This window comes from Salmo trutta, chromosome 12 (assembly GCF_901001165.1).
Source record: "Salmo trutta chromosome 12, fSalTru1.1, whole genome shotgun sequence".
Classification (NCBI taxonomy): Eukaryota; Metazoa; Chordata; class Actinopteri; order Salmoniformes; family Salmonidae; genus Salmo; species Salmo trutta.
In genome coordinates, this window is record NC_042968.1 from 33,187,799 (window position 1) to 33,206,531 (window position 18,733).

General features: G+C 44.2%; 1 protein-coding gene across 1 annotated transcript in view; it reads right to left on the reverse strand.

Moving 5' to 3' along the window:
- map1aa (microtubule-associated protein 1Aa) overlaps positions 1 to 18,553 on the reverse strand; it is a 72,397-nt gene extending 53,844 nt beyond the window's left edge. Inside the window, exons 1-2 of the mRNA XM_029768033.1 lie at positions 18,255 to 18,553; positions 16,915 to 17,016 (exon numbers count right to left, since the gene is read on the reverse strand). Coding sequence (XP_029623893.1) covers positions 16,915 to 17,016; positions 18,255 to 18,504 — 352 coding nt within the window. The 5' untranslated portion in view covers positions 18,505 to 18,553. The remainder of the gene's footprint in view (positions 1 to 16,914; positions 17,017 to 18,254) is intronic.
- Between the last annotated feature and the right edge of the window lie 180 nt (positions 18,554 to 18,733).

Below are 18,733 nucleotides of genomic sequence, written 5' to 3' on the forward strand. Positions count from 1 at the left end.
ACTCTTGACTGGCGGGCGGCTCAGGCGACTCTTGACTGGCGGGCGGCTCAGGCGACTCTTGACTGGCGGGCAGCTCAGGCGACTCTTGACTGGCGGGCAGCTCAGGCGACTCTTGACTCGCGGGCAGCTCTGGTGACTCTTGACTGGCGGGCAGCTCTGGTGACTCTTGACTGGCGGGCAGCTTTGGCGACTCTTGACTGGCGAGGCTGGGCTGACGCACTAGACGCCTGATGCGTGGGGCTGGTACTCGACATGCCAGCCTGGAGACACGCACCTCCATGCTAGTGCGTATAGCGGGAAACACCGGACCGTCGAGGCGCACTGGCGGTCTTGAGCGCAGGGTTGGCATCACCCCTTCCGGCTCGATGCTCACCTCACCCTGGCACATGCGGGGCGCTGGTACAGGGCGGACTGGCCTGTGCGTACGTATAGGCGAGATGGTAAGTACCTCAGCGTAACATGGCGCCCTCCACCTCATACGCACCTCCCTGTAATCACGGGTAGCTGGCTTACGGCTCTTCCTTGGCCTGGCCAAGCTACCCGTGTGCCCCCCCCCAAAAAAATTATTGGGAGTGCCTCTCCGGCTTCCTCGCCAGCCGTGTTCCAGCATAACGTTCCCGTTGGTTCCTCTGTCCAGCTGCCTCCACTCTCCTGAGTGCCTCCACCTGTTCCCATGGGAGGCGATCCCTTCCGGCCAGGATCTCTTCCCAAGTGTAGACTCCCTTGCCGTCCAGGACGTCCTCCCATGTCCATTCATCCACCCGATGCTCCTTCCTCTTCCGCTGCTTGGTCCTTTGGTGGTGGGTAGTTCTGTAACTGCTGTCTTCAAGAATGGACCAAGGCGCAGCGGGAATGTGGATACTCATAGTTTAATTCAAAAAAGAGTAAAGCATCCACGGTGAAAAAATAATAAACAAGACAGCAACAGTTTCGCAGGCTAACTAAACGCAGTGCAAAAACAACTACCCACAACCCCAAAGAAAAACACACACTCCTATATAGGACTCCCAATCAAAGGCAACTCAACACACCTGCCTTCAATTGGGAGCCCCGATCACCAACACAACCATTCACACACACAAAACCCCTGCCACATCCTGACCAAAACTAACACCATTACGCCCTCTGCTGGTCAGGACGTGACAGTTGAGGACAGACGTTCCGCTAGCGGAACCCCGTTCCGCCTGCGGAACCCCTAGCCAACAGCCAATGGCATCGCACAGCGCGAAATACAAAACCAACTAAAATACCACAATTCAATTTTCTCAAACAATCAACTATTTTACACCATTTTAAAGATAAGACTCTCGTTAATCTAACCACATTGTCCGATTTCAAAAAGGCTTTACAGCGAAAGCAAAACATTAGATTATGTTAGGAGAGTACATAGACACAAATAATCATACAGCTATTTTCCAAGCAAGCATATATGTCACATAAACCAAAACCACAGCTAAATGCAGCACTAACCTTTGATGATCTTCATCAGATGACACTCCTAGGACATTATGTTATACAATACATACATGTTTTGTTCAATCAAGTTTATATTTATATAAAAAAAACAGCTTTTACATTAGCATGTGATGTTCAGAACTAACTAAATTACTCATGATAAACGTTGATAAAATACATAACAATTATTTTAAGAATTATAGATACAGAACTCCTTTATGCAATCGCTATGTCCGATTTTAAAATAGCTTTTCGGCGAAAGCACATTTTGCAATATTCTGAGTACATAGCTCGACCATCACGGCTAGCTATTTTGACATCCGCCAACTTCGGGGTCACCTAAACTCAGAATTACTATTAGAAAAATTGGATTACCTTTGCTGTTCTTCGTCAGAATGCACTCCCAGGACTTCTACTTCAACAACAAATATTGTTTTGGTTCCAAATAATCCATAGTTATATCCAAATACCTCCGTTTTGTTCGTGCGTTCAGGTCACTATCCGAAGAGTAACGCGCGAGCGCATTTCGTGACAAAAAAATTCAAAATATTCCATTACCGTACTTAGAAGCATGTCAAATGCTTTTTAAAATAAATGTTTATGCTATTTTTCTCATAAAATAGCGATAATATTCCAACCGGGCGACGTTGTATTCATTCAAAGACTGAAAGAAAAACATGACGAGTTCTCGTGACCGCGCATCTCCAGTCTCACTGTCCCCAGGCTGACCACTTACAAACTCTGCTCCTATACTTTGCCCAGAGACAGCAGACACCCCATTCCACTTTCTGGCGGCTTTAGAGAGCCAATGGAAGGCTTAGAAAGTGTCACGTTACAGCACAGATGCTGTAATGTCGATAGAGATGCAACAGAAGGACAACAAATTGTCAGACAGGGCACTTCCTGTATGGAATCTTCTCAGGTTTTGGTCTGCCATATAAGTTCTGTTATACTCACAGACACCATTCAAACAGTTTTAGAAACTTTAGCGTGTTTTCTATCCAAATCTACTAATTATATGCATATTCTAGTTTCTGGGCAGGAGTAGTAACCAGATTAAATCGGGTACGTTTTTTATCCGGCCGTGAAAATACTGCCTCCTATCCCAAAGCATCTCCAATCCAAAATTAAATCTAGAATTGGCTTCCTATTTCGCAACAAAGCCACATTCACTCATGTTGCCAAACATACCCTCGTAAAACTGACTATCCAACTGATCCTTGACTTCGGCGATGTCATTTACAAAATAGCAAATTTGATGCAGTCTATCACAGTGCTGTTTTGTCACCAAAGCCCCATATACTACCAACCACTGCGACCTGTATGCTCGCGTTGGCTGGTCCTCGCTACATACTCGTCGCCAAACCCACTGGCTCCAGCTCATCTATAAGTCTTTGCTAGGTAAAGCTCCACCTTATCTCAGCTCACTGGTCACCATAGCAACACCCACCCGTAGCACATGCTCCAGCAGGTATATTTCACTGGTCATCCCCAAAGCTAACACCTCATTTGGCCGCCTTTCCTTCCAGTTCTCTGCTGCCAATGACTGGAACGAATTGCAAAAATCACTGAAGCTTGAGACTTATATCTCCCTCACTAACTTTAAGCGTCAGCTGTCAGAGCAGCTTATCGATCACTACAGCTATATACAGCCCATTTGTAAATAGCCCATCCATCCAACCAACTACCTACCTCATCCCCATATTTGTTTTTGTTTTTCTGCTCTTTTGCACACCAGTATTTCTACTTGCACATCCTCCTCTGCACATATATCACTCCAGAGTAAATTGCTCAATTGTAATTACTTCGCCACTATGGCCTATTTATTGCCTTACCTCCTTACTTCATTTGCACACACTGTATACAGATGTTTCTATTGCGTTATTAACTAAGTTTGTTTATCCCATGTGTAACTCTGTGTTATTTTTGTGGCACTGCTTTGCTTTATCTTGGCCACGTCACAGTTGTAAATGAGAACCTGCTCTCAACTGGCCTACCTGGTTAAATAAAGTTTAATAAAAAATACATAAAAAAATTGTATCAGTGTGGAAGCATAGATGTACTGTATCTTTATCCCACCATACTACAGGTATGAAGGCTCTGACCTGGGAATGGTATGATCTGGATCTCTTTTCTCAGGAACTGGGGCTGTCTAGCTGTTTCAGTCCTCCAGAAAATATTCTATGGATGATGTAATACTAAAATGAGGAAAAGAGACTTATGAAAAATATACTGGGGCAATCAATTTATCAAGAAATTGGGGAATGATTAGGCTACACTGATAATGATTCCATCTGTCCAGCAAAATCAACAATTTATTTGAAAAACCACATTCTGTCACGGGCGTCGTATGAATTGGACCAACATGCAGCGGGTACGTGAATGCTCATTATCTTGTTTATTAAACAAAAATGAACACTGAACAAAAAGAACGACGAAAACAGTCTTGTCAGGTGCAACAAACACTAAACAGGAAACATCTACCCACAAATCCCATAGAAAAAACACCCCTCTTAAATAGGACCTTCAATTAGAAGCAACGAGGAGCAGCTGCTTCCAATTGAAGGTCAACCCAATAAACATCACATAGAAATAGACATACTAGAACTAACATAGAACTATACTAACAAGAACAGCCCAACAAACCCCGAAACACTCTAAACAAACACCCCCTGCCACGCCCTGACCAAACTACAATAACAAACAACCTCTTTTACTGGTCAGGACATGACACATTATTTTGTGTAAGACCCTTCAGACCTTGGTACACACTTCAGTTGATAGCCAATCACAAGTGAAGTGAGCTTCCTTCAGCCCCTTGTTAGTATAATGATTGTATTCATCTGCAGTTTTACATTTGAAACTAAATGGCAGTTCAAAGCCGAAATGCCAAAATTCCAAAGCCAATAATAATGAAGCATTTGCTTTATATTGAATAACCATTGTCCTCCATGAGAGGCTGGGTTTTGCACATGCTTGAGACAGTCGAGACGGCCATGATGACTATGCATTACTCTACCAGGCAGCTCAGTATTAGTATTCTAGTCACAGATGAGGGAGGGAGAGAATGAGGGAGAGGAGGAGAGGAAGGAGGAGGGAGAGAAGGGGGGAGAGGAGGAGAGGAAGGAGGAGGGAGAGAAGGGGGGAGAGGAGGAGAGGAAGGAGGAGGGAGAGAAGGGGGGCACAAGCAACTTAAGCTATTGACTACTCCTGCATTATCTTGAAAGCACAGAGAAGGATTTTCCACAAAAGAAGTAGCAGTCTCTCTTCTGTCCTACAGGTTAAGGCAAGTTGACAATAGTTTTAATTGTCCGAATATGTGATGTGTTTATTAACAAGATGATTCTGTTATCTGGAATCAGCTACACCACTCATACCCTTTCACACCACCGTGTCGACCCAAACTGTACTGTGCTGTCTCAGATATTTTCATTTCACTTTGTCCTTTACAGAATGGTTCTACTTTAGCAACAATGGTGGATATGTAACCAGCTCAGTAAAGCACTAAAGCTCAGTTTGCTCAGCTCAGCTCAGCTCGGTTCAGCCCAGTAGTTTGAAAAGGGAAATAGACATTGAACATTTTGGCATGAATAGAAATCTCTTGTCCCACTTAGTTTTTTATTTACCTCAGTCAGGTCTTACATATGGTTTAGGCATTGATGATCACTGTCTTGTCTGTATAATTATGATCTACAGTAACATCTTCTTCTTCCACATGAGCGCGGATGAAGGGAAAGATACAAAGGAGAGGAGGCATATTTAGACTATTGAGTTGCACCCCATCATGACCTTAGAGAGTCCATCCTGGTTAGGGTGGGGTTGACAGGAAAGGAGCGATGGCTCGGCAGAGGACTACTGAAGAGCAGTGACACACACACACACACAGACACACACACACACACACTCTCTTTCTCCTAGTTTCACTGCCTTCAACTTCAAATCGATTTATCCTCTGTGACCTTTCTAAGCCAATGAGAGTCCTTTCACGCAATTCACACCTTCTTCCCACAAGGCTCACTGCTTACTGGTCTGTGAAAGGAGTTTCCTAAGGGTCTAATGGAGACCCAGTCAACTTCACACACAATACGAAAAACCAATACACCATGAAATAAAACACAATACATTTCTGGGTACAGTAAATTACCTATAGGAAGCATAACATACTTCTGACTGAAACAAGCACCCATTTACTGCTATATAGATATTTATTACTATATTCATTATTATGTCATTTGCTCAGCACCTTCGAATTGTATTGGTCACATACACGTGATTAGCAGATGTTATTGCGGGTGTAGCGAAATGCTTGCGCTTCTAGCTCCGACAGTGCACTAATATCTAACAAGTAATATCTAACAAATTACACAACATATACCCAATACACACAAATCGAAGTAGGAATGAATTAAGACTATATACTGTACATACGGACAAGCGATGTACAGTAGAATAGTTTAGAAACAGTATATACATATGAGATGAGTAATGCAAGATATGTAAACATTATTAAGTGAATGAGATACCATAGAATAGTATAGAAAAAGTATATACACATGAGATGAGTAATGCCAGATATGTAAACATTAAGTGACTAAGATACCATAGAATAGTATAGAATACAGTATATACATACGAGATGTGTAATGAAAGATATGTAAACATTATTAAGTGACTAAGATACAGTAGAATAGTATAGAATACTGTATATACATATGAGATGAGAAATGCCAGGTATGTAAACATTATTAATGTGACTAGTGTTCCATTCCTTAAAGTGGCCAGTGATTCCTAGTCTATGCCTATAATGTGCTAGTGATGGCTGTTTAATAGTCTGTTGGCCTTGAGATAGAAGCTGTGTTTCAGTCTCTCGGTCCCAGCTTTGATGGACCTGACCTTGCCTTCTGGATGATATCGGGGTGAACAGGCAGTGGCTCGGGTGGTTGATGTCCTTGATGATCTTTTTGACCTTCCTGTGACATCGGGTGCTGTAGGTGTCATGGAGGGCGGGTAGTTTGCCCCCATTAATGCGCTGGGCAGATCGCACCACCCTCTGGAGAGCCTTGCGGTTGCTGGCGGTGCAGTTGCCGTACCAAGCAGTGATACAGCCCGACAGGATGCTTTCAATTGTGCATCAGTAAAAGTTTGTCAGGGTTTTAGGTGACAAGCCACATTTCTTTAGCCTCCTGAGGTTGAAGAGGCTCTGTTGCGCCTTCTTCACCACACTGTCTGTGTGGGTGGTCCATTTCAGTTTGTCAGTGATGTGTACGCCAAGGAACTTGAAGCTTTGATTGTTCCCTCTCTCATATTCATCCAAACCAGTGGAGTGAGTCAGACTGTCCTGAGATTTTCGGTCACCGTGGTAACATCGCCTTAGGGGAGCACTGTCCCAACCCAGGAGAAAGTAGCCATTGTGATGAATTGATTTCCCCCCAACCCTTTAAACAACATCTCTGCAGGGATCCAAATCAAGATGACAGTTAAAGAAAACATCTGATATTTCTGAAATTCTCTGTTTTCCTTTGGTGTCAGGATCAGTGTTAGCTTCCAATACATACAACAGATGTTTTGTATTCACAGATAGTTCTGGATGAGAGCGTCTGCTAAATGACTAAATGTAGATGTGTCTTATAAGAGCTGGTTGGGAACAGACACTTATTCTTAGGTATCTCTTGATGTTGTTGGCCTATTTGAAGTGCTGACTGCAGGGCAAAGCCTTTGAACCTGACCTTCTAAACCCATTTTATGTTGAGAGATCTGTAGGGACCCTTAAAGGCTGAATATCCATAGTTCTCTCTCTATTTACACATTAGAGACTCTGCCCTGTAGCCTCACATTCTCTGTGTCTCTCTACCCCTGCTCTCTTTCTCTCCCTCGCTCCCTCTGTATCCTCTTCTCTTTCTTCCTCCAGAAGTCGGTCCTTCCCTCCCTCTTCCTCTCTTTTACACACACTACAGAGTCTTTGCCCACTGCCCAGTGACAGAGCCAGCCTCACAGCGCCTCTCCCTGGCTTTAAAGTCCCAGAGTCCTCTGGGACGCTGCATTCAGACTCTGTTTCATCCTGCCTCATTCTGGACACTCATCTCATTCATCTGTAGTTTATGTTTGTACCATTTGAGTCCTCTCACATTCATTTTATCTCTGGAATTGGGGGGGGGGGGTGGTAAGAAAACATGGTTCATATTCAATTAAAAAGAAAAGAAGGGATAAATGGTCATACAAAAGTGTTGCACAACGTTTTATCGAGTGCAAGGCTGTAGAGTGGTCATCCGCAGTGCTACTTGAATCATTTAGAATGATCAACTATGAACATCATTTATTATAACAATATGATCATCTTTTACAAAACTGGCAAGCATTGGTGCTCTTAATCTCTGTACACATCTGCAGCATCCAAACACAATCTGAACCAAATCCTCAGATTGATTGAAATATAATCACGAGCACACTTTCTATGTTTGGCCAGTGCTTCTGGTGCAGTGATTAAACTACACACTTCAGTGTTCTGGCAGTGTTGATTTAACTCTGCTAGAGCAAACACACCTCCATTCACACTGGTGATGAACTGTCTAGCATGGCTGGTATTCAACTGCATTGTTTATCAAACCTGAGAATATCTTAGCTAACAATTCACCTGAGTGAAGCCCTCGTTCATGTACTTTATCTGGTTGTCTTAAAAGAACCAATGAACTGAGAGGATGTAGTAATGACAGTGTGTGCCACATGATGTATTCTTTAGGATGATCATCAGTGAACACTAGTTCCTAAAACATATTTAGTGGTGGAAGGGGAATGGAATCAAGAAATAGATCAGAAAACAGATCAGAACCTATGACAGGGGTGTTAAAATCTTACCCTACGACGTCCGGACAACTGCTGCTTTTCTGTTAAAAAATGTGCTATCTAAAACCTAAACGGGTTCTTTGTCTGTCCCCATAGGAGAACCCTTTGAAGAACCATTTTTGGTTCCATGTAGAACCCTTTTGGGTTCGATGTAAAACCACAGAGGGTTCTACATGGAACCCAAAATAGTTCTACCTGGAACCAAAAAGGTTTCTAGGTTCTTCTATGGGGACAGCCGAAGAACCCTTTTGGAAACCTTTTTTCTAAGAGTGTACCTGAAAAATACTTGCACCCACCTGGTATCCCAGGTCTAAATCAGTCCCACTCCCTAATTAGAGGGGAAGAATGAAAGAAAAGCGGTGGAACTGGCTTCAAGGTATAGATTCTAATTTGAGGGACCTATACTGAGCATTAATGCAGCACTAAGCATCATTTCAGTTAGTTAGCTTGACTAGTTCTAGTCAGATGATACAGTTAACCTGCATACTGTACACATGATACAACACATTTCACATACAGCAGTTCCCAAACACAGTCCTGGGGACCCCAAGGGGGGTACCTTCTGTTTGTTATTCCCTAGCACTACTGTACACAGCTGCTCCAAATAATCAAAGCATGATGATGAGTTGATTATTGGAATCAGCTGTGTAGTGTTAGAGCAAAACCCTAGGACTGAGTTTGGGAAACACTGACATACAAGGTGATAAAGTGAAGAACATACAAGGTGATAAAGTGAAGAACATACAAGGTGATAAAGTGAATAACATACAAGGTGATAAAGTGAAGAACATACAAGGTGATAAAGTGAAGAACATACAAGGTGATAAAGTGAAGAACATACAAGGTGATAAAGTGAAGAACATACAAGGTGATAAAGTGAAGAACATACAAGGTGATAAAGTGAATAACATACAAGGTGATAAAGTGAATAACATACAAGGTGATAAAGTGAAGAACATACAAGGTGATAAAGTGAAGAACATACAAGGTGATAAACTGAAGAACATACAAGGTGATAAACTGAATAATATAGAAGCTCTCTCTGTATTGTCCCTGCTGTGTTCTGGCACTAGCAGTCTCAAGAGTCTGCTAGTAACAGTCTATGGTGGTCTGCGAGTAACAGTCTATGAGGGTCTGCCAGTAACAGTCTATAGGGGTCTGCCAGTAACAGTCTATAGGGGTCTGCCAGTAACAGTCTATAGGGGTCTGCCAGTAACAGTCTATGGTGGTCTGCCAGTAACAGTCTATGGTGGTCTGCCAGTAACAGTCTATAGGGGTCTGCCAGTAACAGTCTATGGTGGTCTGCCAGTAACAGTCTATGAGGGTCTGCCAGTAACAGTCTATGGTGGTCTGCCAGTAACAGTCTATGAGGGTCTGCTAGTAACAGTCTATGAGGGTTTGCCAGTAACAGTCTATGGGGGTCTGCCAGTAACAGTCTATGAGGGTCTGCCAGTATCAGTCTATGGTGGTCTGCCAGTAGCAGACTATGGTGGTCTGCCAGTAACAGTCTATGGGGGTCTGCCAGTATCAGTCTATGGGGGTCTGCCAGTATCAGTCTATGGTGGTCTGCCAGTAGCAGACTATGGTGGTCTGCCAGTAACAGTCTATGGGAGTCTGCCAGTAACAGTCTATGGAGGTCTGCCAGTATCAGTCTATGGTGGTCTGCCAGTAGCAGACTATGGTGGTCTGCCAGCAGCAGTCTATGGGGGTCTGCCAGTATCAGTCTATGGGTGTCTGCCAGTAACAGTCTATGGGGGTCTGCCAGTATCAGTCTATGGAGGTTTGCCAGTAACAGTCTATGGGGGTCTACCAGTAGCAGTCTTTAGGGGCCTGAACCTATGGGGTCTGCCAGTAACAGTCTATGGGGGTCTGCCAGTATCAGTCTATGGGGGTCTACCAGTAGGAGTCTATTGGAGTCTGCCAGTAACAATCTATGGGGGTCTGCCAGTAGTAGTCTATGGTGGTCTGCCAGTAGCCGTCTATGGGGGTCTATCAGTAGCAGTCTTGGGGGTCTGCCAGTAACAGTCTATGAGGGTCTGCCAGTAACAGTCTGAGGGGTCTGCCAGTAACAGTCTGAGGGTCTGCCAGTAACAGTCTATAGGGGTCTGCCAGTAACAGTCTATAGGGGTCTGCCAGTAACAGTCTATAGGGGTCTGCCAGTAACAGTCTATAGGGGTCTGCCAGTAACAGTCTATAGGGGTCTGCCAGTAACAGTCTATAGGGGTCTGCCAGTAACAGGTGGGAGGGAGAAAGGGAGAGAGGGAGATGAGTGATGGTATGTAAGAGAGAGAGAGAGAGAGAGTGATGGTATGTAAGAGAGAGAGTGATGGTATGTAAGAGGGAGAGAGAGAAAGTAGGGAGAGTGCAAAGAGAGAGGGACTGAGGATGGAGAAAAAGAGGTGGTGAGAGATGGAGGGAGGATGGAGAGAAAGAGGTGGTGAGAGATGGAGGGAGGATGGAGAGAAAGAGGTGGTGAGAGATGGAGGGAGGATGGAGAGAAAGAGGTGGTGAGAGATGGAGGGAGGATGGAGAGAAAGAGGTGGTGAGAGATGGAGGGAGGATGGAGAGAAAGAGGTGGTGAGAGATGGAGGGAGGATGGAGAGAAAGAGGTTGTGAGAGATGGAGGGAGGATGGAGAGAAAGAGGTGGTGAGAGATGGAGGGAGGATGGAGAGAAAGAGGTGGTGAGAGATGGAGGGAGGATGGAGAGAAAGAGGTGGTGAGAGATGGAGGGAGGATGGAGAGAAAGAGGTGGTGAGAGATGGAGGGAGGATGGAGAGAAAGAGGTGGGAAGGGACGTTTAATTACTGGTAAAATCATCATTAGTGTAGGACATTGTTTTGTTCATGAGAGAGCTGCAAGGATAGAGGGAGAGTAATAATGGAGGGATGGAAGATAGAGGGGGACAACAACAAGCAAGGGAAATATAGGAGATAAAACTGTCAGACAGAGAGAGAGATCGAGGTAGGTAAAACAGTCAAGTAAAGGAATAAGTGTTTGTCAGGTGTTGTCAGACAGAGTACCCAAAACAGGCACCCTGACTGCGACAGTGCATCCTAATTAAATGGATTTGGATTGGTGGATTGGTCCAATAGCAACCTGATGTGTGATTATGCAGTGGTATGCAAATGGTGAGCTGTCAGACAAGACATGTAGTCTGGTATACCAAACTAGAATGTCGCTGTGAACAGTGCTCAGTATTCAAATCCACTTCCTGAGGGACAGAGGCTATCATCTTTCCCCATGCAAAAATGTGATTGTCATGTATGCCACCCCCTACCCCCCCCACACCTTTTATGTTCATATCAGTAGGATAGGTTGTGTGTATGACTTGCCTTGGGTTTCACTTCGGTTCTCAATAGATTTTCTTTTTTTGTCAAAGCCTTGCATGGTTATGGGATTTATTTTTAGGTAAGACATGTTTTTGATACCCCCCTCCTCCATATTCCAACCCCTTTAGACAGAGCTGTGTCCCAAGTGGCACTCTATTCCTTTTATAGTGCACTTATTTTGATCAGGGCCCTCTGATCCAAAGTAGTGCACTTTAAAGAGAATAGGGTGCCATTTGGGCGTATCCTAAATTTCACACCCTGTTCACATACTGTATCTCTATTCCAGGTAATACAGTCATTTTCACTTCACAATCACTTCTATGCTAAATGCCTTATTTCTTCCCTTGCCAATTATTCAGTGGTTTGAAAAAGGTATATACTGTATGTTCATAGTATATAGGTTTTGTCTCAAATGACACTCTACTCCCTATATAGTGCACTACTTTTGACCAAAGCCCCTCCCCCCAACCAGAGCCCCCCACCCCCACCAGAGCCCCCCACCCCCACCAGCCCCCCCACCAGATCCCCCTTCCCCACCAGAGCCCCCCCACCCCCACCAGAGCCCCCCACCAGAGCCCCCCCCACCCCCACCAGAGCCCCCCCACCCCCACCAGAGCCCCCCACCCCCACCAGCCTCCCCCCAGAGCCCCCCTTCCCCACCAGAGCCCCCCCACCCCCACCAGAGCCCCCGCACCCCCCCCAGAGCCCCTCCCCCCCAGAGCCCCCCCCACCAGATCCCCTCCCCCATCAGAGCCCCTCCCCCCCACTAGGACCCCCCCCACCAGAGCAGAGCCCCTCCCCCCACCAGAGCCCCCCCACCCCCACCAGAGGCCCTCCCCCCACCAGAGCCCCCCCACCCCCACCAGATCCCCTCCCCCATCAGAGCCCCTCCCCCCCACTAGGACCCCCCCACCAGAGCAGAGCCCCTCCCCCCACCAGAGCCCTTGGTCAGAAGTAGTGCACTATATAGTGTGTATGGTGTCATTTGGGATGAAAACAGAACCCTTCTCACTTTTAGCTTTGCTTTACTGCCTCTCTCCTTTCTTGCTAAAGATTCAGTGTTCTGAAAACAATCTATATATTTATACAGATGTAGGATCTTCATTTGACCTATAGTATATTGTCATAGCAAAATAGTCCTGCAGCAACAGGATTTGAACGTTTAGTCCATAATGATGCTTGATCGGTGGTTAGGCTATTAGGTGGCCAAAAGTAGGCTACATGAAAAAAGCAATACTGTTAATATAACTTGTGTGTTTGTGTGGGTTGTCAGTGAATTTATATAAATCACGAAGCTCATCTGCATTTCTCAGCAACAAAAGAGTGATCAAATTAAGATACTACCTCTCTGTAGCATGAGCCAGCACTGGACCTTGTGAAATGAGTGGGTGGATGGAGAGAGATATAGAGATCTAGAGGCTCCTTTGATCAGTTTCTCACACGGGATCATGGGAAGTGACAACAACATATGCTCAACTATGCTGCTGCGTCAATAATGAGATATAGCAGTGTATATCAGAAATAGACACACAAAAATAAAGAGTATTTCAGTGACTGCTTATACAAGAAGGACCAATGAGGAGAAGATGACATAAACTCATGGTTTGACAGTTGCTGCTGTAAGCAACAGGCAGGGTAGTCACCAGAGAACCATGCTAGAATGGACAAAAGTGACAATACTCATTCATAGCTAATAAGCAAGCATGGTTTCTAGGGTTAGGGTTTGGGTTAAGGCCAATCCTAGACTAAGGGTTAGGGTTAGTTATCAAATCTGCATTTGTGAATAGAAGGCATTGTACTTCCGTCTTCTCCAGCATGGCCGGATAGTGATGACCCACAGACATACAGTAGTTCCACGGCTACACTGGCTCACCACAGGCCCTGGTCTCATCTTCACCCAGGGAAGATTGTGTTCACTTTGACATTAGAGCAATTGATCCACAGTCTCCTATACCCTTAATATGAGAGTCTGGTTGATACGCCCCATATCATCTACAGCCCATTCCCATGGTGCCTTCCCTTGTCTGGAGAATAGTGACTCCACTCCAGGGCAGCGTTCCAAATGGCACCCTATTCCCTACATAGTGCTATGGGCCCTGGTCAAAAGTAGTGCACTATATAGTGAATAGGGTGCTATTTGGGATGCAGACTAAGAGCTGACAATAATAGAGATGTCTGCTGAGATGACCTATTATTGTCATCTCTTAGTCTACATGTCTTGTGTCTGCATGTCTTGTGTGGCTGTTCCGGAAGCCCAGACTCAACACAATCTGATAACTAATCAACCCTCTGTATTTTCAAGTATTTTGGTGGCAGCATCATGTTATGGGTATGCTTGTCACCTGCAGGGACTGCAGTTTGTCAGGATCAAAATAAATATAAAAGGAGCAAAGCCCAGGTAAAAAGTGCAGAAAACCTGCCTCAGTCTTCTGAATACCTAACCCTGGGATAGAGTTGTATTTTTCAGTGGGAGAATGAATACATTAAAATAACAAAGACTTAAATCTCCTTGAAAATCAGAGACAGGGTAGAATATTGCTGTCCATATTTTGATTCCCAACCAAACCTACAGAGGTTGAGCAATTTTGACAAAAACAATGGATATATGTTGCTCTAAGAGCTGTGCAGGGTTGGTAGAATCTCATTAGAAATGATTTACAAAGTTGCTTCCACCAAGTATTAACTCTGGGGTGTGAAGACATACAGTTGAAGTGGGAAGTTTACATACACTCAGGTTGGAGTCATTAAAACTCGTTTTTCAACCACTCAACCACAAACTATAGTTTTTGCAAGTCGGTTAGGACATCTACTTTGTGCATGACACAAGTAATTTTTCCAACAATTGTTTACAGACAGATTATTTCACTTATAATTCACTGTATCACAATTGTAGTGGGTCAGAAGTTTACATACACTAAGTTGACTGTGCCTTTAAACAGCTTGGAGAATTCCAGAAAATTATGTCATGGCTTTAGAAGCTTCTGATAGTCTAATTGGCATAATTTGAGTCGATTGGAGGTGTACCTGTGGATGTATTTCAAGGCCTACCTTCAGACTCAGTGCCTCTTTGCTTGACATCATGGGAAAATCAAAAGAAATCAGCTAAGACATCAGAAAAAAAATTGTAGACCTCCACAAGTCTGGTTCATCCTTGGGAGCAATTTCCAAATGCCTGAAGATACCACGTTCATCTGTACAAACAATAGTACGCAAGTATAAACACCATGGGACCACCCCGCCGTCATACCGCTCAAGAAGGGGCCGCGTCTCCTAGAGATGAACGTACTTTGGTGCGAAAAGTGCAAATCAATCCCAGTACAACAGCAAAGGACCTTGTGAAGATGCTGGAGGAAACAGGTACAAAAGTATCTATATCCACAGTAGAACGAGTCCTATATTGACATAACCTGAAAGGTTGCTCAGCAAGGAAGAAGCCACTGCTCCAAAACCGGCATAAAAAAAGCCAGACTACGGTTTGCAACTGCACATGGGGACAAAGATCGTACTTTTTGGAGAAATGTCCTCTGGTCTGATGAAAAAAAATAGAACTGTTTGGCCATAATGACCATTGTTATGTTTGGAGGAAAAAGGGGGAGGCTTGCAAGCCAGAGAACACCATCCCATCAGCGAAGCACGGGTGTGGCAGCATCATGTTGTGGGCGTGCTTTTCCGCAGGAGGGACTGGTGCACTTCACAAAATAGATGGCATCATGAGGCAGTAAAATGCTGTGGATGTATTGAAGCAACATCTCAAGACATCAGTCAGGAAGTTAAAGCTTGGTCGCAAATGGGTCTTCCAAATGAACAATGACCCCAAGCATACTTCCAAAGTTGTGGCAAAATGGCTTAAGGACAACAAAGTCAAGGTGTTGGAGTGGCCATCACAAAGCCCTGACCTCAATCCTATAGAACATTTGTGGGAAGAACTGAAAAAGCGTTTGCGAGCAAGGAGGCCTACAAACCTGACTCAGTTACACCAGCTCTGTCAAGAGGAATGGGCCAAAATTCACCCAATTTATTGTGGGAAGCTTGTGGAAGGCTACCTGAAATGTTTGACCCAAGTTAAACAATTTAAAGGCAACGCTACCAAATACTAATTGAGTGTATACAAACTTCTGACCCACTGGGAATGTGATAAAATAAATAAAAGCTGAAATAAATAATTCTCTCTACTATTATTCTGACATTTCACATTCTTAAAATAAAGTGGTGATCCTAACTGACCTACGACAGGGAATTTTTACTAGGATTAAATGTCAGGAATTGTGAAAAACTGAGTTTAAATGTATTTGGCTAAGGTGTATGTAAACTTCCGACTTCAACTGTACGTAATCAAGGCATTTTTTATTGGTTATTAATTTCAGAAATGTTCTATCCTTTTTCCTTCACCTTGAAAATGTTAAGCACGTTGTGTAGGAAAAAAATTGAATTATTCATTTTTTAGATTGAATTTTAAGTCAGCAAAATGTGACAACTGTGCAAGGAGTGTGTAGACTTTCACTGGGCACTGTAGGTGTGTATGTGTCCTTCAGCAGTCATAACCGCAGACAGACAGGCAGGTGGATGTCAGGCCACTGCAAGTTCTTGCAGCAACTAACCACAGCTCGGAAAGAGCACCCTGTTCTTTGGCCGAAGTGTTGGTAAAAAAAAAACACAGCAGTAGAGATGAGTGTGTGACTTCCTTTAGATCCCTGAAAGGAACCAGGACTCTGGTCAAAAGTAGTGCACCAAATAGGAAATAGGGTACTATTTGGGACGCAACCCATGAATTCTCTCAAACGGCTCCTGTCACCAAACGTTTTATTTATTCTGGCAAAACCTTTCAAAAGCTACTTAGTGTAATAAAAGAGCAAAGCTGTCCAGACTGCATCAGGGCTGATGTATACATTTTCTATTGATTAGGCTCATAAGGAGGAAATATGAGGAAACGCTACATCTGTTATCAGCAATTTCTGTAAAATGTGGTAAACACACAAACCAAGCAGACATGACACACAGAAACACTAGACTCAAGACAATGGGATGACACTGTTCGTCAGTTCCTCTCCTCTCGTTGGTATGTATGTTTGAGATTGACTGACTATATTGCAGTCGGACTGCTCAGAATCACTGATCTACAAATCCACTTGCATCCCGAAAAACGACTCATTATGTGATCAAGATGAGTGATTCTGCGCCTCGCCTTCCTCAAACTGATCCCTTTGAACGTGCTAATTTACTGCAAGGCCCGTTTGTCCATGTGAGTCGTGCAACCCCAAACTGTCGCCTTTGATCCTGAACAGGACTGACCTTTGACCTCTGAGGAGAACTGGGCAGAGTGTCGCGTCGCGAAGAGCTGTAGCTCTCTGTTCAGGTTGCACAGAGTCAGATCGATGTCCCACGACCGCAGTCCTGTTAACATACAATAACAAATGTAGCATGATGCACTACATTACCCACAATGCTCTATAACTATACAACAAACACATTACTGTTGGAGTGGAGGGGCCTGTTTAGGGTCTGAGTTCTATTGCGTGACCTAATGAACATGACCCTGCTGGTTGTTATTGCTCCTTGGCACTGATTGGTAGATTTCTACTAATCGGCTGGAGAGGGCACACACCTGGCTTTCACCATCTTAATCAGCCACTGAATCAAAGGCATGGATTAAAAACCATTAAACACCATGGCCTTCGAGCACTGTGCTGATAACCCCTAATGTACAGTAACATCGGAAAATTACTGGGTTGGCAAATAACCTCTTGTAGGAAGATGATTGTTATTAATACTGGCAGTTATATGATGAACCTTATTACGCCCCCTGTAAACAGTGAGCTACTCAGTATGCAAGCTGTTTCCCTGAATGATGCCAGTTCTCATTTAATAGAGTGTCCATTGGGACAGGAAGAGACATCAGGGCAGGGTTTGTTTTTTGTCTTGATTGGCCAGTGTATTGCCTCCACGCACAACCGTATTCTATTCAACGACCCGTCACAGTTTTCTCTAGAATAATTTAACTTCATATTCACATCATGTTTTTTTTGTCTGGAATTATTTCCGGTCATCTATATTCCAGTGTTTCAGATAACCCAGTAGGGCCTACTGATTGCACATTTGCAAATTCTTAGTTATTCTAGCCAACTGCAATAACTATGGAGAATAATCCATTGCAAACTATGAAGAGTAATTCAACCCTTTATACCAGAAACCATTCAGGATATCACATACAGTAGAATAGTTTTGTGTTCCGTATTGCTATATTCAGCCATATAGGGGGCTATACATCTGGTGCAGTGTCCTCTATGTATGCATTACCAAACAGCTCTGTTCAATGTGAAATCCAACCCACTCATGCAGCAGCCTACGTTTGAGATGTAGGCGTCATCCGCTCCCTTTTTGATCCGCTGCAATGGATGAATTAGATGACAATATTCCTAACAAAGTCACAGCTTGTTCTAAAAACTATTTGGTTTGATTTTTGTCATACATTTGAATATTGCAAGTGCAGGCCAACGCATAGGGGTCAAGCCTCTGACATCTAAACAAACTACATTTTTACATAAAACAAAATCTTTGTGGGCAATCTTGAACTTCAACAGTTTAGAAAGATGTGTAAAGACTTATAATACCCAGTCAAGTAGCACACTCACCCTGTTTTATGTGTTTTTTGGCAGACTGAAGGTGGTGGTCCGTTGAGATTTCTCCGATAACTATCAGCATATAAAATCTCCCGTGGTTAAACGGCGGTCTGGTCCTATGGTGCTGTCCACGGTGCTGAAAGGGTAGGGCGGGCTCGCGCTGCTCCTCCGGATCTCCTGGTGCTACAGAGAGCGATGCTGCCACGGGGATTTCCATGGCAACAGCACGACGAGTGGAAGCTGGGTCCTTTTCCATCTCCATGACAACTGCATTCGGCGGCAGCACAGTGCATGAGGGATGGCTGGGGGGAGGACCAGTGGGTGTGGCTCGTAAGAGGGACGCGATTTGATTGGTGCAGGGTTATGTGGCTATTTGATGTCACAGCACGCCATTGGCCAAATCCGACATGGGGATTATGATCATGTTTATCAAGTTTATCTGAATCGACTGTCATGCATAGGTAGTGGTTGGGATGATGATGATAATGAAG